The sequence below is a fragment of the Hypanus sabinus genome, chromosome 14 (assembly GCF_030144855.1).
Source record: "Hypanus sabinus isolate sHypSab1 chromosome 14, sHypSab1.hap1, whole genome shotgun sequence".
Classification (NCBI taxonomy): Eukaryota; Metazoa; Chordata; class Chondrichthyes; order Myliobatiformes; family Dasyatidae; genus Hypanus; species Hypanus sabinus.
The window spans coordinates 91164567-91191826 of record NC_082719.1 but is presented as its reverse complement, the minus strand read 5'-3'; the positions used below and the strand labels follow the sequence as shown (position 1 = coordinate 91191826).

The 27260-nt window shown below is 37.8% G+C and overlaps 2 protein-coding genes across 14 annotated transcripts in view; one reads left to right on the top strand and one right to left on the bottom strand.

Moving 5' to 3' along the window:
- ubap2a (ubiquitin associated protein 2a) overlaps positions 1–16171 on the top strand; it is a 113340-nt gene extending 97169 nt beyond the window's left edge. For 6 of the 12 annotated variants that reach the window (XM_059989616.1, XM_059989614.1, XM_059989617.1 and 3 more), the window contains exons 25-28: positions 84–194; positions 7635–7699; positions 12540–12728; positions 15327–16171. In XM_059989616.1, the coding sequence (XP_059845599.1) occupies positions 84–194; positions 7635–7699; positions 12540–12728; positions 15327–15422 (461 nt within the window). In that variant the 3' untranslated portion in view covers positions 15423–16171. The remainder of the gene's footprint in view (positions 1–83; positions 195–7634; positions 7700–12539; positions 12729–15326) is intronic. The other 6 variants (XM_059989618.1, XM_059989615.1, XM_059989625.1 and 3 more) reach the window with 4 other exon arrangements.
- A 5957-nt stretch (positions 16172–22128) lies between these two features.
- The window catches only part of ube2r2 (ubiquitin-conjugating enzyme E2R 2), a 107397-nt gene continuing 102265 nt past the window's right edge, over positions 22129–27260 (bottom strand). For both annotated transcript variants that reach the window (XM_059989627.1, XM_059989626.1), the window contains exons 5-6: positions 27059–27193; positions 22129–23325 (exon numbers count right to left, since the gene is read on the bottom strand). In XM_059989627.1, the coding sequence (XP_059845610.1) occupies positions 23109–23325; positions 27059–27193 (352 nt within the window). In that variant the 3' untranslated portion in view covers positions 22129–23108. The remainder of the gene's footprint in view (positions 23326–27058; positions 27194–27260) is intronic.

Below are 27260 nucleotides of genomic sequence, written 5' to 3'. Positions count from 1 at the left end.
GGAAGAACAAAACAAAATTGTAGCAAAGCAGAAGAAACAAGGTTTTGACTGCAGAGATTCTACAGTCTATCGTTCTTCGTTAGCAGGTTATGATGAAATAAACCAAGGGACAGGAGCTGGAGATTATAGCAAAGGTGCCTACAGTGGGTCTTCTCAAGCACAAACCAAATCATCCACTGCTGGACCAGGGAAAGGTAAGATCTCTGGGTCAGTCCTAATGATTGTAGAAAGGCTTCTGCAAGTTCACATAATGTGGAAGCTATACAGCTTGAAAATTGGGTCACTTGGTCCATAGCCCTCTGTGCCTAGGCAATATGCAGATGTGGTAATTAGAGAACTGCTTGATCATTGGTTATGCACTACATCCCTAGATAATAGATGGTGTTGAGGCATTTTGCTGTTTTTGGTTGGGATGTTGTTTAACAAAGCTAGCATTCTTTTATTATGTGGAGTTCTGAGAGCCAAATTTTACTTGAACATGGGAGCATTAGGGTTATTTGAGAAACTTTTAGATAAAATAATGGAGGGCTCTGTGGGAGGAAAGGGTTAGATTGATCTTGGAGTAGGTTAAAAGGTTGGCACAACATTATGAGGTGAAGAGCCCTCACCGTTCTATGTTCTAAGTATTTGCCACTGCTAAGGTTATTGATGTATGTTAACTGCTCAGCTTTGCTAAAAACCAGTTTGTGCAGCCGTGAGAAAGGAAAGGGTACAAGCTACATCTGAGGAAAGGGGAAATAAACCGAAGCTCCTAGTTGGTGACCAGAATGTTCGCTCTACCTTTATAATGTTCTAAGGCAAGAGGTGTTTTCAATAGGAATATCTGTAAGGATCAGTTTATTGTTGAGACAATATTCCATCTACCAAGTATTGGAAATTGTTCAGAACTCTGATCTTCAAGGAATATGCCAATTTGGTACATAGCAGGAACAAGTGGTGTCCGTTTATTAAATTGAAATCAGTAGTACCCATAGTGGTTTTTAAGTAGGATATTACTTTCCTATTGTCATATTTTGTTAGTCTGCTGTCAAATATTGACATTAAGTTGTATTGTGTTTGACCCAACCCATGCACTCCCATTCATAAGCAAACAACTACACACCCATAACTTTGCCCCCAGTAATCTCTTTGCAAGGTAGGTGAGAGCTGCAAATGACAAACAGGGATCAGATGGTGAAACTTGTGCACTTAGCCCACCCTATAGTTCTTTGGCAGCTCATTGTTCTTATGGATATTTTCACTTCTTACAGTAAAAGTATCAAACAATTTGAAAATCCCAATTTTCTGGCATCTGACTGACTAGGTGGTTATCAATTTCCATTCGAATGAATTTCTGGGGGAGTTTCAAGATGGCGCTTATGGAGTGAAGTGGTTTTAGGCTTCGCTCCAATCCTTTTACTTTTTTTTTTACCTACAAGCACCCCCTAATTGATCTTTTTATACCTATTCTAAAGGGGTTCAGACGTATGAAATCTTTTTCAATTGTTTGAATCATTTTCAACTCATTGAAATGTCTAAAGCAAAGAAATTGAAATAGACGAAAGAATCGTTCGATGAAATTTTAAAGACACTTGATGCAAAACTTCATTCACTTACACTGGATTCACAAAAACAGCAAGCAAGAATTTTTGTTCTTGAAGATGCCGCTCGCCAGAGAGATCGCATAATTGAAACTCTGCAACAACAGCAAGCTTCGACTTCTCAACTGCTGGATCGTTATAAATCTAAAATCACTGATCTTGAAAACCACTCTCGAAGACAAAATCTCCGGATAATTGGGATTCTGGAAAAATTTGAGAACGGTGATCTCACTGTATTTTTCTCCAAATTTTTAATGGATGTCTTCGGCTCAGCAGTACTGGATACCCCTCCAATAATCGACCGTACACATCACATTTCTCGTTTTCAATGGGATTCAGGTTTGAAACCACGACAAGTAATTCTCCAGATCCATTATCCTCATATCAAAGATATGATTCGGGCTGCCTGGAAAAAAGGTATGATGAGCTTTCAAGATTTTAAATTCCGTATTCTGGAAGACTATAGTCCCGAAGTTTTAAGGGCAAGAATGGCTTTTAAATTGGTTATGTCAGAAATTCATCAGGAAGGCTACAAGCAAGCGCTGTTATTTCTAGCACAATTGAGAGTTACTCTCAAAGATGGGACTTATCAGCTGTTCAAATCTCCAGCAGATGCTCAAAGATTCCTTGAAGAATAATATTTTGTTTTACTATGGGTTGACTAATGTAATAATTAGTTTATAGATTTTTGATCTTTTATAAAATAATTTTTTTTACGTGATGGCTTACACATATTTCTTACACACGGTAAAAGTCCGTTTTTGGTTTATTCTGAGTTTGTTCTTATATTATTATTCTGTTAGTTTTGAAAGTAACTCATTAGGGTTTTCTTTTAAGTTCATATACACTTTTTTATATTTTTAACGTTTAAATATTAAGATTTTTAAAAAAATAAATAACTTTTCTAAGATGTCGTTTCTTTTCCCTGAAAGACCTTAGTGCTTGGATACGTCACATCTGTTTTGATGTGTCTGAATAAGTTTAAGGACTTTCTTTTAAAACACTAATACAATATTATCCATTTATGGGTTTTATAGTTTTAATTTTTTTTTACATCCTTTTGTTTTATATATATATATATATATATAAAATACTAATTTTACACTTTAATCTTTGTTATACTAACCATTTCTTATAATATGGGTGGTTTGTATCTTTTATTTAACTTTTTTGTTTGAGTTGCCATCTTGAGACATGGGGGTAAATTTAGTATTAGATCGCTTGCTTGCCTCTTTTTGGCTTTTTTCCTGGGGTTTTGAGGGTGGAGGGAGGGGGATTTTTCTTTTTGCTTGCTTCACAGTTTTACTTCATGGGCTGATTCAAAACTACAGAAATGGTTGCAGTGTCATGACTTCCGGTTCCTCCTTGAACTTACTTCCCTCTTCCAGATTCATGAGTTCATCTGTTTTTTTTAACCTCGTGTGTTAATTGTAATAAATCTTGGCAATATGGATAAGATTATTAATTTTGTTTCTTGGAATACTAATGGTTTAAATCATCCGATCAAACAGGAAAAAAATATTCAAAGTATTCCACAGAATGAATGCTAATATTATCTTTGTACAAGAGACTCATGTGAGGAAGGTGGATAGTCAACGCTTTCTTAGCTTTTGGAAAGGCCAACAGTATCACTCGAATTCCCAAGCCAAAGTAAGAGGCGTTTCCATTTTTATAGTTTCTTCAACCTCCTTTATACACCATGAAACAATTTCAGACCCACAAGGTAGATTTTTGCTTATTACTGGTCTACTTTCTAATCAAAAAGTTGTTTTAGTTAACGTTTATGCTCCAAACACTGATTGTCCTGAATTTTTTAAGTGTCTATTTACATCTTTTCCCAATTTGAATCAGTACAGGCTGATAATGGGTGGGGATTTTAACTGTTGTTTAAACCCTTCGATGGATAGATCTAAGCCCACCCAAGCTCTTCCGAATAAATCGGCCTCTCTTATTAATTCCTTTATGATTGATTCTGGAATTTCCAAAATTTGGCGTTTTTTATACCCCAATGACAAAGAGTTTTCATACTTTTCTCATGTTTATCATAATTATTCAAAAATTGATTACTTTTTTTATTGATCACCGTTTACTTACAGATGTTATTGATTGTAAATATGACTCCATTACCATTTCTGACCATGCACCTTTGAAGCTATCTATTAAGACAATGGACTCATCTACTAATGCTAAATCTTGGAGGTTCAACTCTATTTTATTGTAGGACTTAGACTTTCTTAATTTTATGAAGCAACAAATTGATTTGTTTTTCTCAACAAATTCTACAGCAGAGATCTCTAGTGGAATTTTATGGGACGCTTTTAAAGCATTTATTCGTGGACAGATTATTTCATACTCTGCTGGAGTTAGGAAACGAACTAATTCTAAAATATTAACATTGGTTGTTAAAATCAAAGCAATTGATGAGATTTATTCAGTGACCCCCCAGCAAAGAACTTTATAAAGAAAGAGTTGAACTTCAAATGGAGCATAGTTTGTTATTATCCTCTTCGATTGAAAATCAGTTAATTAAATCTAGAATCCAGTTTTATGTACATGGAGATAAGTCTGGCAAATTATTGGCTAATCAATTGAAAACTGCTTCGGTTAAACGACAAGTTACTAGGATTCATAAACAAGATGGCACTCTGACTATCGACCATAAAGAGATAAATAAAGCCTTTCAAGATTTTTATAATTCTTTATATCAATCAGAATTTGTTGAGGATTCTTCTATAATAGATGAATTTTTAAGAAAATTGAATATCCCAAAATTAACAACAGAGGATAGTGTATTCCTAGATGTACCTATTATGGAAACTGACATAAAAAAGGCTACTTTTTCAATGAATTCCAGTAAAGCTCCTGGTCCGGATGGTTATACTGTAGAATTTTTAAAATCCTTTTCCTTTATACTCTCTCCTTGGCTTTGTAAAATTTTGAAAGATGCATTAACTATAGGTAAATTGCCACAATCTTTTTATGAAGCCTCTATTTCTTTAATTCTTAAAAAAGATAAAGACCCCACTGAATGTGCATCCTATCGGCCTATATCCTTGCTGAATATGGATTTAAAGATTTTTATTAAAATTTTGGCCACTAGATTAGAAAATATATTACCTCGAATTATTTCTGAAGATCAGACTGGATTTATTAAAAAACGCTACTCATCTTTTAACATTAGAAAATTAATTAATATTATTTATACTCCTTCACCCAAAATACCAGAATGTGTCATTTCCTTAGATGCTGAAAAAGCATTTGATAGAGTTTAATGGCCATATTTATTTAATATGTTACTGCATTTTAATTTCAGTTCGAAATTTATATCATGGATTAAATTAATATACTATAAACCCTTGGCTTCTGTCTTTACCAATAATCAAAGATCTCCTTTTTTTCAGTTATTCCGTGGTACAAGGCAAGGCTGTCCTTTAAGTCCTTTACTATTTGACATTGTTTTGGAACCTTTAGCTATAGCCATTCGTGAATCACCTAATATTTTGGGTATTACTCATGGGGAAGGGATGTATAAGTTATCATTATATGCTGATGATTTGTTACTATACATATCCGACCCTGAGAGATCTATTCCTGCTATTTCGTCCTTGCTTGCTCAGTTTAGTAACTTTTCTGGTTATAAATTGAATTTTAATAAGTGCGAATTATTCCATTAAATATGCAAGTTCCAATTTATAAACATTTACCATTTAAAGTTGTCACAGATTCTTTTACTTATTTGGGTATTAAAATTACCAAAAATCATAAAGATTTATTTAAAGTTAATTTTTTACCTTTAATTGACCAAATTAAGCAACTTGTTACCAGGTGGTCTCCATTATCTTTGTCATTGGTTGGTCGAATTAATGCTATTAAGATGATGGTATTACCCAAATTCTTGTATTTATTTCAAGCATTACCAATTTTCCTAAATTTTTTTTTGATATTATTGACTCCAAAATATCTTCCTATCTGTGGCAGAATAAAAATCCTAGACTAAGCAAAAAATATTTACAGAAGCCTAAGGAGGAACTTGCTTTGGCTTTGCCAAACCTGAGATTTTACTTTTGGGCAGTTAATATACGATATTTAATATTTTGGACACAAGAATCGACTATAGCAGCTTGCCCACAATGGGTAAATTTGGAATGTAAATCTGTACAGGACTTTTCATTGTTTTCAATTTTAGGATTTTCATTTCCTTTTTCTTTATTTAAATTGAATAAACAAATAACTAACCTATAGTTAAACATAATTTGCGAATATGGTTTCAATTTTGTCAATTTGTTGGCTTGAATAAGTTCATCTTATTAAGCCCTATAATATCTAACTTTCTTTTTCGGCCCTCTTTTATGGATCAAGCCTTTGTTTTATGGAAAACAAAAGGTATAACGTGTTTTCGTGATCTATTTTTAGATAATAGTTTTATGTCCTTTTAACAGCTATCTAATAAATATAATTTACCTAAAACTCATTTTTTTAGATATTTGCAAGTTAGAAATTTTTTTGAGTAATGAGTTAGTCTTTTCTGAAATTATGTCCATTGGACATTACAGAAAAAATTTTAGCTCTGAATCCTTGTCAGAAGGGTTTAGTAGCCATCATTTATAATATGATCATGAAAATACAGCCAGAAGTGTCAGAAAAAATTAAGAAGGAATTGGGAAAAAGAACTTCATTATCTTATACCCACTGAACAGTGGGAGAAAATTTTACAATTAGTCAATTCTTCTTTTATTTGTGCTAAACATGCCCTAATACAATTTAAGGTTGTACATAGAGCTCATATGTCTAAGGATAAACTTGCTCGATTTTATTCTTATGTTAATCTAATCTGTGACAGATGTCATTCTGATATTGCTTTATTGACCCACATGTTTTGGTCTTGCCCTTATTTGCAAAATTACTGGAAAAATATCTTCGGTACTATTTCAACAGTTCTGAATATCAAATTGCAACTGCATCCTATTACTGCAATTTTCGGTTTACCAATGGCGGATAATAGTTGTTTATCCCCCTCAGCTCGACGGATGATTGCATTTGTTACATTAATGCCTAGAAGATCAATTGAATTGGAAAGAAATTAATCCTCCAACTATATTTCAGCAGTTTTCTCAAACTATCTCGTTTGAGCTTAGAAAAAATTAGAAGTGTTGTCTTTGATCCTTCAGTTAAATTTGAACAAACTTGGAGACCATTTATTCAACATTTTCATATGAGTTAAATTGTCTTTTCCTAAACCTCACTTTTATTATCCTTAATTATTTGGATGGAGGTACAGAGTTGGGCACTACTGTATATATTTGACATAATGCAATGGCCCATGTTGGTTAGTTTTTCTCTCTTTTTTGGTTTTCTTTTTACTACTTTTGTTCGTAATTACCATGAGTTTGGGAGGTTATATATTGATTATCATCTATTTGAATGTTTATTTAAACTCTTAACTGTGTACTCTCAAACTCTCTGTATTCATGTTTCATTTATGTTTGTTTAAAAATTAATAAAAAGATTTAAGAAAGAAAGAAACAAACAGTTTCTGCTTTCCTACTTATTGGGACCCAGTCTCCACGCTCACAAAGCACTTACTGAGAAAAAACATAACATAGCTACGCCAAATAATGCAGGTCATCAAGTTTTTATTTACTACTTGGACTATTGAGAAGCCAGATATAAAGTGCATCCGATGACTTTATATGATATGATGCTCCATAGCTACGAAACTGAGTCCAGTAATGGAGCGGGTGGTACGAAATACCAGCATCTGATCTTTAAAGCATTTCTGACCTCAAGTTGGGAGGCTGGGAAATAGTTTTCTACATTAGGGACAACCCGTGAAATCAAGAGGTATAAGAAAGATCAGAGTGCTTTACGATTTGATGGTATACTTACAGACTGAGAAGAGGATTTTCCTTTTAAAGTGTATCTTTGTCTACAACTAACTTGATGTCAACACAAAAATAAACTAGGTAGAACATTTGCTTCAGTTTAGTCTTGACTTGGGGATTCCTGTGAAGAATACAGCTTTCAATTACCATAATGATGCATTTTATGTTCAAGGTATTTCGGTGAACTCCACTAACATTGGTGTGCCTGACATGACTGGCTCAGTATACAAGACTCAGGTGAATATATTTACTTTTTTTTTGTTCTAATGCATGATATTTTTCTGCCTTTTTGCTGAGTTTTCCTTAGAAGGTGGGAAGTACATGCTTTCTATCTGTGTGGGGGTGACACAAATTGGGTGGTGGTGTATTGGCAGATGAGTTTTCAGTGAAGTATAGACTTGCATCTGCATCAGTACTGCAGAGGGTCCTGCCATTTACTGTCTTGTATTTGACCTCAGAAAATGTTCCCCCACACACTCACCTGGATTAAACACTACTTGCCATTTCTTAGCCTAAATTTTCAACTAACCTATGTCTTGTTGCATCCTTTAACAACCTTCCTCATTATCCATAACCCCACCAAGTTTTGTGTCAACAACGAATTGCTTATCAGACATGTTCAGCAGGGATCAGTGTGGGGTCCACTGATAAATTCCTGCTGAGAGGGAAAGAGATGGCTCTGATATTAAACAAATGGTTGTCATGTATTTTTACAGTATGAAAGCACTTAATATACTTGAGATAGAGAAATCAAAGGAGAACAAGGAACTTAATGTAGTCATTGTTGGTAAATAGTGCTGGAGCGATGAGTGCTCTTAGAGAACTAGTCCATATAGTATGTATATAGTTGTCAAAGCTTGGAGTTGAGGATGATAAATTAGCGTGGCTGATTGCATGGAGATTGGCTGAAAAAAAGAGTCAGAATAAACAGGTTATTTTTCAATTTCTCTAACTTCTGGTAATTTTCCCCCTCCTCCTTCCCTTCCATTCCTCACTGTGGCTCCCCCTTACCATTTTCTTCACCTCACCTGCCCTGGTCCCCCTGCTCCTTCTCCTTTCCCCATGGTCCACTCTCCCCTATCACCTCCCAGTATTTTTCATTCCCCCACCCCCCCTCCAATTCTGGCTTCTGCCTTTCCAGTCCTGGTGAAGGGTCTTGGCCTCTGCCTGAAACATTGACTATTTCCAGAGATGCTGCCTGACATGCTGAGTTCCTCCATCATTTTCTATGTGTTATTTTTGTGTTGGCAGATTATTGATGGGATACCATACGAATCAGTATTTGGTTCTTACTTTTGCAATCTATTTTAATGACATGAATGAAATATGATATAGTCATCAACTGACAACATAGTTACGTGTAGAAATGAGTTGTGAGGAGTCTACGAAGTGTTGGTCAAGAATATCGCTATGCATTTAAAACAAGTATGAATGATAAAACCAATGAACATGAATCTTACTTCAAGTAGGGAGGATTGTGTTTTATTTTCTGTTGGGACTGTTGGAAACACTGACCTTTTCAGTGCTTTGTGAAATGCACCATTCCCTTTCCAAGCATCAGATGTATGCAGCAGGATTATTACCAGTCATTGGATATCAGTTATGATAAAGACACGAGCAATTCTGCAAAAAACCTTAAAAAGTTGGAAACCTTGAGCAACACACATGAATTGCTAGAGGAACTTGGACCTGGTGGTATGGTATCTATGTAGGGGGGTAAACAGTCCCCTCCATGGGGACTGGATGGGGTGGGGGGGGGCAGAAGCCAGAATAAGAAGCAGGGTAGAGGAATACAAGCTGGCAGGTGATAGGTGAGTGCAGATAAAGTAAGTAGGCAGGGAGAGAGGATTAAATGGAACGATGTGAGAAGCTAGGAGGTGATAGCTGGATGGAGGAGGCAGAGGAATCTGATAGGACAGGACAGTAGACTATGAAATAAAGGGAAGAAGGTGGGGAACTAAAGGGAGGTGATGAACAGGTTATGGGGGGGGAGAAGAGAAGGTGTGAGAGGGCCACCAGAATGAGGGTGAAAGAAAGGTAGGAGGGGGAGGGAACCGAAAGGGAGCGTTTTATCAGAAGTTAGCAAAATCAATGTTCATGCTGTTAGTTTGGGTGCTACCTAAACAGAACATGAGATTGTTTCTTCAACCTGTGTTTTGTCTCATTGTGGCCTTAGAGGAGGCCGTGGATAGGCAAGGCAGTGTGGGATTGGGAATTGAAATGGGTAGCCATTGGGAGATCCTGGTACTTAATTATGATGATGACGTCGACTCAGGCCTGAGAGGCCAGCATCAGGCATTTTCACGCCTTACAAGGTGCGGAACGAAAGACCATTTAGCGCGCCACTCCTCACGCAGACATTTCACAGCATTTTTCTTATCTTATGAGGTCAAGTTGCGAGCTCAACGCTCAACCTGGCACGGATGGAAAGCACATTTGGAAACGGCTGACTGGATTCAAACCTGGACACTTCCATTCCGGAGTCCAGCTCTGATGTCGTTGTGCCACCAGCTGACTATGAAGTGGACCCCAGTCTGTGTTGAGGCACAACAGATGCAATAAATGATCCTGGCAGATGTGTCACCTCACTTGGAAGGACTGTTTGGTGCTCTGAATCATGATGAGGGAGGAGATGTAGAGGCTTGTGTAGCATTCAGCATGGTTACAGAGATAGTGCCAGGAGGGAGAGCGGTGGTGGGGGGTCGAGTGGACAAAGGAGTCGCGGAGAGAGCGATCCCTACAGAAAGCGAAGAGTGCTTTCTCTTCGGAGGGGAAAAGGTGCTTGCTGGTGGAATTCCACTGGAGATGCTGAGGTTGTGTTAGATGTGGAAGCTCTGAGGTGATAGATAAGAGGAACCCTATCCTTATAAGATTGGGGTGGGGGGTGTGGTGAGGGGAGACAGCGTCTAATTGCATCGGGTACTCTTGATCAGCCTCTTCGCTGTTTTGAGACTCACTCAGATGGGGGGGGGGGGGCACTTAATTGTGATCTCAGCTGCAATAGCAAGGATCTCCTGGTAGCTACCCATTTCAATTCCACTTTGCACCCCACATCAACATGTCTATCCACAGCTTCCTCTGTTGCCAAAATGAAGCCAAGTTCAGGTTGGAGGAGCAACACCTCAGATTCTTTTTCAGCAGTTTCCAATCTGTTATCATGAACATCAGTTTCACTTAACGCCAGATAATCAAGGTTCAAAGTAAATTTATCATCAAAGTACATAAGTCGCCATATACAACCCTGAGATTAGTTTTCTTGCAGACATACACAGTAAATCCTAGAAACATAGAATCAATGAAAGACTGCAGCCAACGGGACGGACCCATGTGGAAAAGACAAACTGCAAATACAAAAGGAAATAGTGAATAAATAAGGAATAAGTATTGAGAACATGAACTGAAGAGTCCTTGATAATGGATTCATAGGTTGTGGGAACAGTTCAGTGAGACGGGCAAGTGAAGTTATCCTGCTATTCAAGAGTCTGATGGTTGAAGGGTAATAACAGTTCCTGAACCTGGTGGTGTGGGTCCTGTGGCTGCTGTAGCACCTTCCTGATGGCAGCAATAAGAATAGAGCATGGCCTTGACGATGGGGGTCCTTATTGATAGATGCTGGTTTCTTGCAGCAGCTCTCCATGTAGATGTGCTCAGTGGTGGGGAGGGTTTTGTCTATGATGGATTGGGCTGTATCTACTACTTTTTGTGGAGTTCACTTCGTTCTGACTCACTTTTCCCCCACCCCTCTCCCCAAGCTTTGTTCCCCTCATTTTGGTGGCCCTCACCCCTTCTGTTCCCCTCCTGCCCATCACCTCCCCCTCTTCCTTCCCTTTATTCTATGGTCTACTGTCCTTAACTATCAGATTCCTACTCCTTCCACTTATCACCTCTTAGCTTCTCACAACATTTCTATTAATCTCCCCTGACCTCATTTCACCTATCACCTACCTACTTGTATACCTTCCCCTTTCCCCACCTTTTTATTCTGGTTTCTGCCCCTTCCTTTCTAGTTCTGGTGAAGGATCTTGTCCCAAAACTGTTCATTTCTCCTTCATAGACACTCCCTGACTTACTCAGTACCCCCAACATTTTGTGTTGCTTGGTTGTGACAAAGATTACCCAAGCAAATTTAGGATTGTGGTAGAATGCTTGCTACTTGATCAAGGCCTGTAGGTGTTGCTTAATGATAAGCTGGAAATCAATTGTCTACAATTCTTTAGCTCATTTCTTTATGAATTCAGGGAATACTACTGACTGCATAGTAATTAATTACTACACACCGGAACTGGATTTCCACTTCTAGAAGACAATGAGAATTCAGCAATACATGCTTAAAATTTCTGTAAGAAATAATACGTTTGTACACTTTACACTTTAATAAGGTTAAATTCAATTCCTTAAATGCAGCTGTTGCTTTTCAGTAAGTGGGTTCTTATTTTCTCTGCCTGTGTCATTGCCATAAATTAAAAACACTCTCAGCTCTTATATCTGTTGACTTAAGCTTCCAGAATATGAATAATATCTGATTTGAAAAGTCAAATAACACTATTTTTATTCATCGGCATCTTTGGCATGGATAGGATTCATTGCCTGGCTGCTGATGAATCTCATCATTCAGCCACAATAAGTAGTAGTACTTCCTCTGTCCTGGTTACTAATTGATCACATTCGTTATACTGAAGTCATTTTGCTTGGAGAGAGAAAGCAAAGCAATGGCCTTGAGACTATCTGAAGCAATGCAAAAAGATAGCATTTTGAATTTGAATGCCATGGTAGCATAGTGATTAGCACGATACAATTACTCTTGTGCTAGTTTCACATTAATTTACAATGCCATCTCTAAGGAGTTTGTACATCGTTCCCCGAAGACGTGAATTTCCTCCCACGTTCCAAAGGTCTACTGCTCAGTAGGTTAATAGGTCATTGTAAATTGTCCTGTGATTAGGCTAGATGAAGTAGGGGCATGCTGGATGGTGCAGCTTGTTGGGCTGGAAGGGCCTGTTCTGTGCTGTACCTCTAAATAAATAAATATGCCATAATTAGGTTTTATTAAGGCTTGTTCTTTTTCCTTTCCCTGTAGTCTTTTGACAAGCAGGGATTTCATGCTGGTACACCCCCTCCATTCAATTTGCCGTCAGCTCTTGGAGGAACAGGAACGCTAAATCCTAGTGCTGCTACAGGGTACGCACCCCCTTTCCTGCACATTGTGTCAGCTCACCAGCAGGCTCACTCCCAAATGCTGCACCATCATTTGCAGCAGGATAATCAGGTAACAAGTATTTAAGAAAATATTCTTTTAAAATGCGAACTGCGCATCTTTCAAAAATACAAAATGTTCAAAACAATGCAAGAAATTGAGTTTTGTGTTTTTAACGGTGCCTTGAAAAAGTACTCAGCCCACATAACTATTTTCACATTTTACTGTCTCATTTTCTAAATTTAAAGTAGGATTTTTGTAGCTAATCTACAAAACATTATGTATCGTGTCAAGTCAAAAGAAAAATAACAAGATCTGTCCACAATTTACTAAAAATTGTGAGGCTGAAAATGTATTCATCCCCTTTGAAATTACTACATTAACTTTCCTTAAGTGCAATATATAGGTATTATGTTACCAAACTCACCCAACTTGTTGATGTAGAAAATTGGAGGATCATTTGTTTTCACTGACTTCATAAAATACCTCTTCTAAATACCGCTTTCCTCTGTAAGGTCCAACAGTGGTAGATTTTCAACAGACCAAACCAAAATGAAGACAAAAAAGCATTCAAGAAAAGTTTGGAATAGGGAAGCACAGATCTGGGGAGGGGTACAGGACCATCTCAAAGGCACTGAACATACACCAAACTCTGTGCAGTCCACTATGGGGGGACAAATGAAACCACAACCACATTACCTTGGTCAGGCCGACCCCTAAACTTAAGTCGCTGGAGAAGAATGGCACTTGTAGGGGAGGCTACTATGATGCCAACAGCCACTCTTAGTGAGTTGTAGAAGGCATTAGCTACAACTGGAGTTGTTGTTCATGGCTTCACCATTTCTTAAGGCCTTGTACAAAAATGGTATTGATGAAAGAGTGGCAAGGAAGAAGCACTAGCTGAAAAAAAGCATTTCCTTGCCCGTAATGACTTTGCAAAAAATTGCTTAAAGATGTGTAAAAAGGTCTTGTGATTGAATGAGACTAATGTAGAACATTTTGGCTTCAACGTTAAGCTGTACATGTGGTGTACTACACATCAGCCATGTAACACCAAGCCTACTACTGTATAGTATGGTGGAGAGATAATCATGCTGTGGGGATACTTTTAAGTAGCAGGGACTGGGAATCTGGTCAGGATTGATGGGCAATGCTGTTAAATAGAGACATATCCTGGATAAAAAGCTGCTAGCCTCTCCAGGAAGCTTAAACTGGGAAGGATGCTAGTCTCTCAGTGGGACAACAACCCAACAAGTACTGTCAGATTAATTATGGAGTGGTTGCAAAATTGCTGTCCATGGCCGCTCCCCAACTAACCTGGCACAGCTTGAGCAACTTTGTGAAGAGAAGTAGGCAAATCTTGCTCCATCACGTTATGCAAAACTAATAGAGACTTGTCCCAAAAGACTGTTGGCTGTAATAGCTGCATGAGGTGGTTCAACTAATTACTGAGCAAAGGGGAATAAATACTTTTGAACTGTTGACATTTCTGCTTTTGAATTTTTAGTTTTTTATGCTTTACAATTTTCTGATTTTGGGCTCTACTGTGGGAAAAAGGAGCATGTGACTCAAGTAAAATTCAGTTAAATTGATCAAAATCCCTGGTTGTAATACTCATTCATGTGAACAAAGGGCTGGGGTTTGGATACTTTTGCAAGGCACTGTAGAGGCTTCATAGTGACAGGGTTTTAAGTTTTTAAACAATGTGGATAGTTATTAAAATATGGATTTCAGTCAGTCCACAACTGTAATGAGAAACAATTGGATCAAGAAAGGGGCCAGTTAACCGAACTTCTAATTCGTGATTGCTGTTTATTGGCTTCTGTTGAATTGCATGGGTGTGTAGACAAATAATCCTTTGATTTTTATCCTACATCTCATGTTTGCATGCAAAGTCTGCTCATGCATCACAAATTACCTGTTGAGTACCAGGGAACCAGTGATGTCATGGACTAGGCAGGAACCAGTATCTTGTGAAGGAGAGGGGATGGTGAAACAAGAGTTCGATATCCATTAATTTAATGAGCAGAAAGCTTGGTATCTTGGTTTTGAAAAATTAACTTTTCAAAAGAATTTTCACTTTCATGCTCACTTCTATTTACATTCCGACTCCTTCATACAACAGACGTTAATGGAACTTTTTGCAGAAACTAGCCAAATTGTCACCATTTAATGATGTTAGAAAGATATTTTTGAAATTGAAGCCATAAAATTTTTAGTTTTAGTCTGTATAAATGTAATTGCACAATGTGCATTGAAATTTATTCCTTCATCCAAAGATTTGTTTCCTAGATTATGCTACAATAGATGGAGCAGATTGAGCTTCACAGATACTCCAGGCTGAGCACAGACTTTTCCTGCGGTTCTTTCTGTATGCTAATTAATCACTTGCAAGTTGGCATTTGAGAATAGGGTTGAGTTAAGCTCTGCTTCTGTGAACCAAAAATAGTTTCCAAAGGGTGGCCAATTTATGAAGAAGTAGTGAATCTCAGGTTTGTATATGGTGATATACATGTACTTTGATAATTAACTTTGCTTCTCATAAAATACTTGCTCAGCAGAATTTAGTACCTTTTGGATGAGGGGGAGTTTGAAAAGTTGAGACAAGCAATGAAATTAACATATAATTATACATTTAAGTATTTTTCCAATTTGTGTTGTGACTTGCAGGGTGGTTCTGGGCAGCGGAATCAACAGAATGGCATACCACAGAAGTCTCAGGTTAACAAACCCAACTATGGTACATCCCCATACTGGGGGAATTAAGTTGAAAGCTGTTGCCCACTCTTCGTAAAACAAGGAAGAAAACTCTGGCCAAATGTCTGTTGGGGAGAAAGAAATCTTAACATACTGTAAATGTGACAGTTGCTCGCTTTTTATTTGCTGTTGTATGTAATATATTTATGTATGTATTTGTATATGTAATAGTAGAGGTTGGATGTGGTTTCTGCATTTGAAGCCTATCTTCACAGGGAAGATTTAATGAACACTCCATCAGCAACTGTGCATATTGGTTTAAGCTCCGTGGACTGCACTGTTTAGCATTTTGAAAAGAAGGCTCCCTTCGTTGAGTTTCAGCTGAACTTCATAGAAAATCCCAAGAAGGCAGCAAAACCATTGTAGAAATCCAGATTCTGTGCATAACATTATTATGTGACTATCTCTTCAATTTTGTATTTGTATCAATCTTGTACACTGTTAATTTGCCTTCCATCAGACTCTGGATGATTTGCAAAAACCTGTTCATAAGTAGAAACTTTTTTTAAAATGTTAGTGTCCTAATAACTTGTATATTTATCCTTGGCGCTATTTATTTAATATTTCAATGTGCCCCTGCCACAGTTTATTGGGTATCTCTCCCTTTTTAACCAGAGCTAGTAATTTCAAAGATCTTCACCTTAAAAATTATATCCAGTGCAGCAGCTCGCTCTTAACACTCTGAGCAAGTTGGGTGAATATTTTAATTTTATTTACATTTCTCTCCAACTCAACCTAATAAAAGCTCTGAGCAATAAGTTTGTGAAACCTTTATTTGTGTGTTTTTTTTTAAAGATGAAAGGTAATTTATTCACTTTTTCTGAGTGATGAAGTAATTTTAAGTCTGAGCAATAGCAGCAACTATGTTGAATCATTTGAAGATGTGGGTTATAGTTACGACTACCTTGAGCTTGAGTGGGGTAAGTATGCATACACTTAAATCCAGCAATAGATGTTCTACTGCAAACTGGAGAAACAGCACCTTGGTTTCTGCCTGGTTTGTCTACAGCCTGGCAGCATGGACATTAGAGATCACATGCTTTCCTCTTCCACTTCTAGTCTCCTCTTAGCTACCTAGTTCCTCCATTGCCCAACACACACTGGTTCTCTCTGCCCACAATCTCCAATTATCAGATTCCATTAAATGCAGTTCTTTGACTCTACTTGACACTTCGTACTTCTGGTGTGCCATTTCCACTGTCCTCAATTGGATTTACCTATTGCTTGCAATCTCTTTCTCCTTCCCTTCTCACTCCCCTAACTTCTTGACATGGGTGCACTATCTCTTAGTCCAGATGAGCGTCTTGACCTGAAATGTTAACTATTTTATTCTATAGATAAACCCAGGCATGAGTGTCTCCAGCAGTTTTTTTTTGCTCCAGATTCTTTAATCTATAATCTTTTGTTTCATTGATTTTCAGATGCCTGTTATTGCATTTGTACAAAATATTTTTGAATGTCTATTAATGTCAATTCAGAAATGCAAAGTCATGATTTAAAATATATGGGCTTGAGACAGTAATCTTAAGTTACTGTCAAGCAATGATCTGGTGTCATTTGAGATTTCAATCGGAAACACTTGGCTTAGCCTGGATCAAAGAATTGATATCCAACAGTGAAGTGAAAGTGAATACTCTCAAAATAAAGGCATTGGAGATTAAGGATGGAATAATCTCAAATAAAGGAAGAGGACAGTGCTAGTAGGTAGTCCATTCTCGCAGCCACAGGCCATCACTACTCAAGTTCCTCAGAATTGGGTGTAATTGTTGATAACTAAACAACTTTGATATTTTTTCTCAGCAAAAAGAAATCTGGATGACATTGACATGGGCTACAAAGCAGATGGGATGGCATATGTAACTTAAAACTGTCTATCTGTGCATCTATCTTAGAAATTCAGTACCAATGCACTCCTGACTTTCACTCCCAAAAGCAAACAGGTAAAAAACTGGGTTTCCAACAAAAAGCATTTAATTGTCTAAAATCCCAAATTTTCTATAATCAAAACACACTGGGGTTGAAGTGGAATAGTTCCATTTACCTGGATCAATCCATCTTTGGCATCCAAGGCTCCGCCTTCCTAGCACAAAGCAACCAGTCTCAATGCTATGCCCCTCACCACGAGTGTACATTGTTCATCATGTATTGCAACAATTATATTGTGACTACTTTTCTAGGTGACTTTGACAACTTTGGCCAAGCTGTAACTGCTGGCATAAGCAATGATATCCTGAATACAGAAAAAGATAATTAAAATGAACATAGTCTTGGCCTAAAAAGTGGCAATGGCCTCTTAACAAAATTCAAGCAAATATTTTTCAGAGTAACTCTGGCTACAAGGTAATGAACCAACCCATGGACAAGAACAATTGAAAGATCAATGGGAATTAATTTCTTCTCCCAAAGCTGGATTTTATATTTGAAAATGGGGATATAGGGAAATGGAACCTCAGGCTCAAAATTTTTTGTTTTCACTTCTGTAGCTGAAGTAGAACTTAATTAAAAACTAACCATTCTTGTGAAATATATTCACAGCCCAAGAATAATAATGGTGTGTGCTACAATGCCCCCTAGTGCATAGAGGACCAATTTCAGGATCATACAGAACTGGTCTTTGATATTATTTATTGAGATGCAGTGCAGAACAGACCCTTCCAGCCCTTTGTGCTGCAATGCCCACCAACCCCCACCCTCGATTTAACCGGAGCCTAACCATGGGATAATTTACAATGACCAATTAACCTACCAACTAGTATGTATTTAGACTGTGAGAGGAAACCTGAGCACACAGAAAATCCACTAGACCATGGGGAGAACATACATACTCCTCACCAGAATTGAGGTAATTGCTGTAATAGCATAGTTACCCTATTGTGGTACTCTATGTATTACAGTGTCAATACATTGATAAATTTGCAATAATATTCAGAGTTAAAACTTGGACACTACAAGGCTTTATAATTTGCATTTCCTTTTAATGGCCACTTCAAAATGTCCAGATCACTAGATCCATGAATTTTAGTGTTACGAGTAATTCAAGATCCTCTGTATTCTTCTGTAGCATCAACTTAAATTTGAAACATTATCACTGGATAAGTACGTATCTTACCATCTTTCATTTTTTAATTTAGCAAAATCCAATTATCCAATCCAAACTTCAAATGATTTAAGGATTTTAACTTGTGTTAAGTAAATTGTGTATCAATTAGCTCTGACAAAAGAAAACCTTTAATTACCCCAAAACATTCAGTACTTTGTGATGCTTAAGGCAAAGATATTTTAAAAACAATCTGCTGAACTTTTTATAACAACTTCATACTGTCCATTATGTACATCTATCCAATTCATTTTCTAACACTGGACCACAAAAAATTTACTTCCCGAGTACTTTTGGGTGTATCTTATGGATTTTGGCTGCTGATCATGAAAATCACCATGAAATTTCCCTATCTCATACCTTTTTTTGGAAATTGTCTGTATTTGTTATTTCAATTCAGAATAACTGATGCCAAGATTAAAGTAGGCATTTTTGTTGATCTGCAATGACAAGAAATTCGAAGAACTTTTAGTGAAACCAGAGAAAATCACATGGATGGTATTCAAGGATGTTGAAAAATTTTCTTGGCAACTACAGAGCAGCAAACTACATGCAGTTGGTTGACAACATGCTTCAACCATACAAAATCATGAAGTGCAACATGTCACTAAAGATTCATTTTCTGCATTTCCATTTAGATGACTTTTTAGCGCTGCCAATGCATGGTGTAAAGGTTTCTCCAGGAAATTGCGGTCATGGAGAAACGGCTTCAGGGCAACCGGAATCCATCGATGCTAGCTAATTATTGTTTGATTCTAAAGTGAGAAGCCTCAGACACGAAGAGTATAAAAGAAAATCATCAACAAAACATTTTTAGCTTAACTGAACTATTGCAAAGCTTCAGCACTGTTATGCAATTGAATGCATTATATTCAATAAAAAATCTTACTTCTTAAGATTCCTGCATGAAACAATAAGTCCAAAATTATATTTGTATTCAGCTTCAAGTGGTCTCTCGTAAAGAAAATTTGAGGAAGAAACACTTGAAAAAAATTGTCCAGTGCAATTACCAAAATTATTTTCATTGATTTATGTATTTGATAGTTTTATAGTCTGGAACTATAAGACATAGGAGTAGAATAAGGTCACTTAGCCCATCTCTGCCATTCCAACATGGCTAATTAATTATTCCTTTCAACCCCTTTCTTCTGCCTTCTCCCCGTAACCTTTGACACCCTGGGTAATCAAGAACCTATCAATTTCTGCCTTAAATATACCATTGTCTATGGCAATGAATTCCATGGATTCACACCCTCTGGCCCTATATGCCATCCACCACAGGAAACATCCTTTCCAGATCCATTTTCTCTGGGTCCTTTAATATTTAATAAGCTTCATTGAGAACCCCCTCATTCTAAACTCCAGCGAGCACAGGCCCAAATCCAAACATTCCTGATACAAACTCTTACATTTCTGTGATCACTCTTGTGATCGTCCTCTGGACTCTCTGTAATGCCAGTACATCTTTTTCTTAGATATGGGGCCCAAAACTGCTCACAATACTCCAAATGTAGTCTGACCAATGCCTCAGCATTACATCCTTGCTTTTTATTCTAGTCCTCTAGAAATGAATACTAACAATGCTTTTGCTTTCCTTACCATCAACTTCTCCCTTAGGGATTCCTGCACAAGGTCTCTCCAAGTGCCTTTGCACCTCTGATTGTTGAATTTTCTCCATTTATAAAATAGACCACACTTAGTCCTTCTGCCAAAGTGCATTTCCCTACACTATATTCCATCTGCCACTTTGCCCATTCTCCCTATCTCTGCAAGTCATTCTGCAGACACCCTGCTTCCTCAACACTACCTGCCCCTCCAAATATTTTCATATCATCCACAACCTTGGCCTCAAAACCATCAATTCCTTCATCCAAATCATTGATACACAACGTGAAAAGTAACAGTCCCAACACTGACCCCCCGTGGCACAGCACCAATAACCAGCAGCCAACAAGGCCCCCTTTATTCCTTCTCTTTGCCTCCTGCCAGTCAGCTAATTTTCTATCCATGTTAGTATCTTCCCTGTAATATCATGAGGTCTTGTTAAGCAGCCTCATGTGTGGCACCATATCAAAGTCCTACTGAAAATCCAAATAAACAACATCCACTGATGTTTATCCTGCCTGTTATTTTCTCAAAGAATTCCAACAGATTTGTCAGGCAAGATTTTCCTTTAAGGAAACAGTGCTGACTGGCCTATTTTATATGTACCTCCAAGAACCCTGAGACCTCATCCTAAACAATCATCTCTAACAGCTTCCCAACCACTGAGCTCCGTCTAACTGGTCAATAATTTCCTTTCTTCTGCATCCCTCCCTTCTTGAAGAATGGAGTGACATTGCAATTTTCCTCTGCCAGAACTTGGTGTTTCTCGAAAATCATTACTAATCCCTCCACTCTCCCTCCAGCTACCTCTTTCAGAAGCCTGGGGTGTAAACCATCAGGTCCCAGTGACAACTCCCTTCAGACTTCTCAGCTTCGCAAGCACCTTCTCTTTACATAATAGCAACACACACTCACTTCTAACGCCCACCCTGCATTTCTAGCATTCTGCTAGTGCCTTCCAATGAAGACTGATACAAAATTATGTTTGTCATTTCTTTGTCCCCATTACTATCTCTCCTGCATCCATTTTCCAGCAGTCCAATATCCACACTCTTCTACTTTTCATATATCTGACAAAACTTATTGCATTTTCTTTTATATTGACTATCTCACCTTCATATTTCATCTTTTCTCTCTTTTTTAGTTGCTTGCCTCTTGTTTTTTTTTAAGTTTCCCAATCTTCTACCTTTTTTTTTGCTATATGTCTTCTCTTTTGCTTTTATGCAGTTTTTGAATTCCCTTGTCAGCTGCTGTTGACTCATCTTCCCTTCAGAATACTTAGTCATCTTTGGGATGCATCTTTCCTGTACCTTCTGAATTGTTCCCTGAAACTCTTGCCATTGCTGTTCTCCCATCACCCATGCTAGACTCCTTCCAATCAACTTTGGCCAGCTCCTCTCTCATCCCCCTGTAATTCTCTTATCTAATTTTATATTTGTTCATTTTGATCCAAAAGGGCAGGTTGTTCAAAATTGTCTATATTTTCTAAAAAATTGAGATAAAAAGGAAAAACTGAATTATCAGCTGAAGTTCAATTACATTCCATTGTTCCATAATACTTTCATCTCTGGTTTAAATTGCTGCTTTTCTCAATGAACCACCTTTTGGCCATAAAATCACTATTCACAGTTAATGGTAGTGAATTGGAACTATTTTCTGTCATTGAGTTATACTAATTCTCCAATTTCAAGTGGACTGAATGTAGCCCAAGTTGTTTTATTCATCAAATGGACTTTTTGAGAGCTTGCATTAAAATATCCTTTCATTCCCCTGCACGTTTGAAAGCATTTTGTTTGTTTTTTTTTTAAGGTTTCTTCATTAAGCCAGATGAAAACGTCAGGAGTAAAGCCTTCTCCAAACGTTGGCACCCCAAAGCTAGGCTAAAAGCATTATTTTGTTGGATGGTTCCAACTGATCAATTGACTAATGTTAATTTTTGATGCCACTTTATTGAATTGGTGTGAAATTTAATTGGCAACCTTAAGTAAAATGGAGTAATAAGAAACCTGCATATTTCATAACAAAACCAGCATTTTTATTCACATTTTATTAGTAGATGCAAAGACTAAACTATAGCAAAGGAGACAACACAAAATGCTTCAGATACCTAACAAGGAAGAAAATGAATTATAGAGAATAAAAAAAATCAAGGTCTTGCAGCTGGAATTTAGAGCAATGTTATTTAGTGCATGGTATTGGTTTTCATTTCTCTATTTAATATATTTCTCTGATCTATTACCATCGCCTTTCATCATGTAAACGTGTTTGTCAAGTGAAAAATCCAGCGAATGCAATAAAAATAAATACACTAAGTTCCAGCAAACATCGCACTAATATTGGTTGTTTTAAAGCAAAATTAAGGAACTCTTTGACCACAATTTTTTTAAATACAAAAGTTGAGAAAACTTGATCAAACTCAGCATATAATAGACCTTCTACAACTACAATTAAAAAAAAACTCAATGCAAACTCTTGGATGTCAAGGCTTGTAAAATCTGACAAAGAAATAACTAAGGACTAACATATTTAAGAATCAAAAGCAGTAGATTACACACTTCCCCCCCACCCCATCTCCCCTCACCAACCCCAGAAAAAGAATTCATCACATAATTAAGAAAAAAATATCAAGAGTTGCACACTATTCTGACAGGAGCAGCTTAACCTTGGCAGTCCATTTTACTATTGAGTGCTACATCTCCATATCACCCTATTCACCCACGTCCCAAAACATAATCATATTACTGGGCTTACATAAGCTTCCATGACACGAAGGGCTTAAGAGTCAGATGTGGACAATTTTTGTTTGAAGAGACAGAGCAGATCCAGTTATCATATAGTGGGTTTATAGTATGGAGGTTTCAGACGAATCTGTTGAGTTCAGAGGTCTATCCAAAAGGAGCATTTCACAACCCGCACAGCAGGATGCAGCAGGTGTCAAGTTCTGTGCTGGTCTGATGTTGGGGTGGCATTGCTCTTTCCCTGGCCTATGTACGTCACGACTCTTCATTTCCAGAGTCCTCATCATCATAGCAGTCAGCGTCGTCTTCTTCTTCTTCCTCATCTATATCATCATCATACAAATCATCGTAAAGCAAGTCTGAACTGTTGTCATTAGAAGGCACTTTGGTCTTAATGCAATATTCGGCCAGTGTGGTTGGAACTTTCACCCCATCCTTCTCAGCTTCGGCCTTAGTTGACAGCACTTGTTTCCTAATATGAGAAAATAATATGACAATAAAAAAATGAAATAATGGATGTGTCTGTGCTGAATTTTCATTTCAGTGCTTGGAATAAGGCATCTTACAAAATACCTTCAAAGCTCTTCCAAAATACTGGCTATCACTCAGCTTAGGTACCAATAGGTTCGTCAATGTCATGCCAAAATGGCCTGACTCTAACCTTCAAATTGTGCATCCTGTATTAGCTTCCCTCACTAACGGAAGCAGATTTTCTTTACATAGTTATAAATATTTATATAGCTTTGGGCCCTATATCCAAACAAGGATGTTCTAGCAATTGTCCAGAGAAGGTTTAAAAGTATAATCCCAGGAAATGAAAGGGTTAACACCTGAGAAGTCTTTGATGGCTTTGCGCCTATACTCTGAGTTTAGAAGAATGAGGGAGGATCTGCTGAATACAGAAAGGAGGAGAGAGAACAAACGGTTAAGGGATATGTCCAATACTGGGAGACTCTAGGAAGGGAGGGCACAGCCTTAGAATACAAAGTCATCCTTTCAGAACAGAGATGAGAAGGAATTTCTTCTGCCACAGGTGGTGAATCCGTGGAATTCATTGCCACAGACAGCTGTGGAGGAAAAATCATTGGACAAATTTAAACCAGAGGTTGGTAAAGTTTGATCAACAAGGGTGATGAAGGTTATGGCAAGAAGGAAGGAAAATGAGGCTGAGGGGGGAAATAAAACAATCGTGATTGAATGGTGGATTGGACTTAATGGGCTGAATGGCCTAATTGGGCTCCTCTGCCTTAGGGTAACCCTGTTGAACTAACATTTTTTTTTAAATGGTCAGATTCCTTGTCAACCTTATGAATTGAACAGGATACAAATCAGATTAATGTAACATAAACTTGGCGGCCACTTTGTTATGTATACCTATACGTTAATGCAAACATCTAATCAGCCAATCACGTGCCAGCAACTCAATGCATAAAAGCATACAGATACGGTCAAGAGGTTCAGTTGTTGTTCAGACCAAACATCAGAACGGGGCCAGATGGGGTGATTGAATAACTCACAAACGGCTGATCTCCTGGGATTTTCAGGCACAACAGTCCCTGGAGTTTGCAGAGAATGGTACGAAATCAAAAAACATCCAGTGATCGGTAGTTCTGTGAGTGAAAATGCCTTGTTAGTGAGAGGGGTCAGAAGAGAATGGCCAGGTGACAGGAAGGTGATAGTAGCTCAAATAACCACACTCTGAACACACAACACTAGAACCTTGAAGAGAATGGGCTACAGCAGAAGACCACAAACATTTGCAGTGGTCACTTTATTAGGTAACTCCTGTACCTAATTAAAGTGGCCACTGAGTGTATTTTTAATTCTATTAAATCCTGGCATGCTTGGAAATTAGCTTTGCACTCTCTTCAAGACTGATGCATTTTTCTCATGGGTCAGTGCACTGTCTTTGATCAAATTCCACAGAGGCCAGAATAAGATTCTTGGCACAAAAAAAACTTTATATTCTAGTCCAATCAAGATGAAAACAGTATTCCACTAGTCCCTCTGATTTATAGAAAATACAAGGAGGCAGCCCAAAAAGCTATAGTGGTTCTAGGTAGCAAAGGACATACCTGTCAATACCACACAAAACCATTCAATAGGAGGAGGAGGAGATCAGGCCAGTGGAAAAAGAATATTCAAAATACTCCCACATTTACTACCATTGTTACTACTATGCAGAATGTGGGTACAAGACCCTGAAGACCCACACACTCAACGAGTTCAGAACAGCTTCTTCCCCACTGCCCGGTTTCTGGAGACCATAAACACTACTCCATTAATCTTCAGTAAATTTTGTCCTTGCATTGGATTGTGACCACAAGACAATTTCACAATATAAAAGTTAGTGATAATAAATTTGATCCCACCATTTGATGCTAAAGTCAAGATACATAATAAATAGGATTTTGATTACACAATGCGTGCTTTCTTACCTGTGTAAATTGTCTTGTTTTCAGTGATACCAAAAGATGCTATTAACAACAATGATAGTCATCATCAACCAAAAAGAAAGCTGAATCAAGGTTAATTGACCACAAGACGCAGGAGCAGAATTCAGCCCAGATCCCACTCAACCGCACACACCTGCTTTGATGCTCTGACTTGGCCTCCACGGCAGTCTGTGGCAGAGCCTTCCACAGATTCACTATACTCTGGCTAAAAAATTCCTCCTTATTCTGTTCCAAAATTGAGGGGCAACCTTTTGGAAATTCTGTTCCAAAAGGTTGCCCCTCAATTTTGAGGCTGTGCCATCTAGTTCTGGATACCCCCACCATATGTAACATATTCTCCACAATCACCCTATCTAGTCCTTTCAACATTCAGTAAGTTTCAATAAGATCCCCATGCATTCTTCTAAATTCCAGTGAGTACAAGCCCAAAGCTGTCAAATGCTCCTCATATGTTACCCCTTCATTCCTGAAATCATCTTTGTGAACCTTCTCTGGACTCTCTCCAATGACAACACATCCTTTCTGAGATATGGGGCCCAAAACTGTTGACAATACTCTGCAGCCTAACCAGTGTCTTATAAAACCTCAGCATTATCTCCTTGCTTTTATATTCTATTCCCCTTGAAACAAATGCCAACATTTCATTTGCCTTCTTTACCACAGACTCAACCTGTAAATTAACCTTCTAGGAGTCTTACATGACGACTCCTAAGTCCAGTGCATCTCTGATGTTTGAACCTTCTCCCCATTTAGATAATAGTCCACATTGTTTCTTTTACCAAAATGCATTATCATACATTTCCCAACACTGTATATTCCATCTGCAACTTTTTTTGCCCATTCTTCCAAATAGTCAAAGCTCTGCTGCAATCACATTGCTTCCTCAGCAGTAATACCACTCCACCTATCTTCAGATCATCTGCAGATTTCGCCACAAAACCATCAACTCCATTATCCTAATCACTGACAAACAATGTGAAAAGCAGCAGTCCCAATACAGACCCGAGGAACACCACTAGTCACTGGCAGCCAATCAGAAAAGGCCCCCTTTATTCCCACTTGCTTCCTCCTGCCTGTCAACCATTCCTCTATCCATGCCAGTATCTTTCCTGTAACGCCATAGGATTTTATCTTGTTAAGCACTTTCATGTGTGGCACCTTATCAAATTCCTTCTGAAAATCCAAGTAAACAACATCCACTGCCTCTCCTTTGTCCACCTATTTGTTACTTCCTCAAAGAACTAAGAGATAGGTCAGGCAAGATTTCCCTTCACAGAAATCATATTGACTTTAACTTAGTTTATCATTAGTCTCCAAGTACCCTTGAAATCTCATCCTTAATAATAAGCTCCAAAACTTTCCCAGCACTGAGGTTAGGCTAAGTGGCCTATAAATTCCTTTCTTTTGCCTTCCTCCCTTCTAAAGAGTGGAGTGAAATTTGTAATTTTCCAGTCCTCCAGGACCATGCCAGAATCAAATGATTCTTGAAAAAATCATGGCCAATTTGACTGTTATCTCTTCAGCAACTTCTCTCAGGACTCAGTGATGTAGTCCATCTGGTCCAGGTGACTTATCCACCTCAAGACCTTTGAGCATGCCAAGCACGTAACACCGATTCTGTACCTGGACAAGATCAGTCCTTCAATAAAATATCACTAGGTTAAGATTCAGTCACTGAGATACAAACCCTGGGCACAGAGGTTAAGCTTCAAATCGTGTTGAACGAGAACAGGCATCTCAATTTCATACCTGATAATTTCAGCATATTCTTTATCTTTCCCTTTGCTGTCTCTCCATTTTCTGAACATCACCGAAGCATCCACATTTGCTGGTGAGAATGTGTTTGGTTCATTCAATAAAGAGATGACACTTAAAAGAATTGTCCTGGAAAATTTGGTTAAGACAAAACAACTTGAGTTATTTTGTATAACATTTACAGCACATTTTGTGT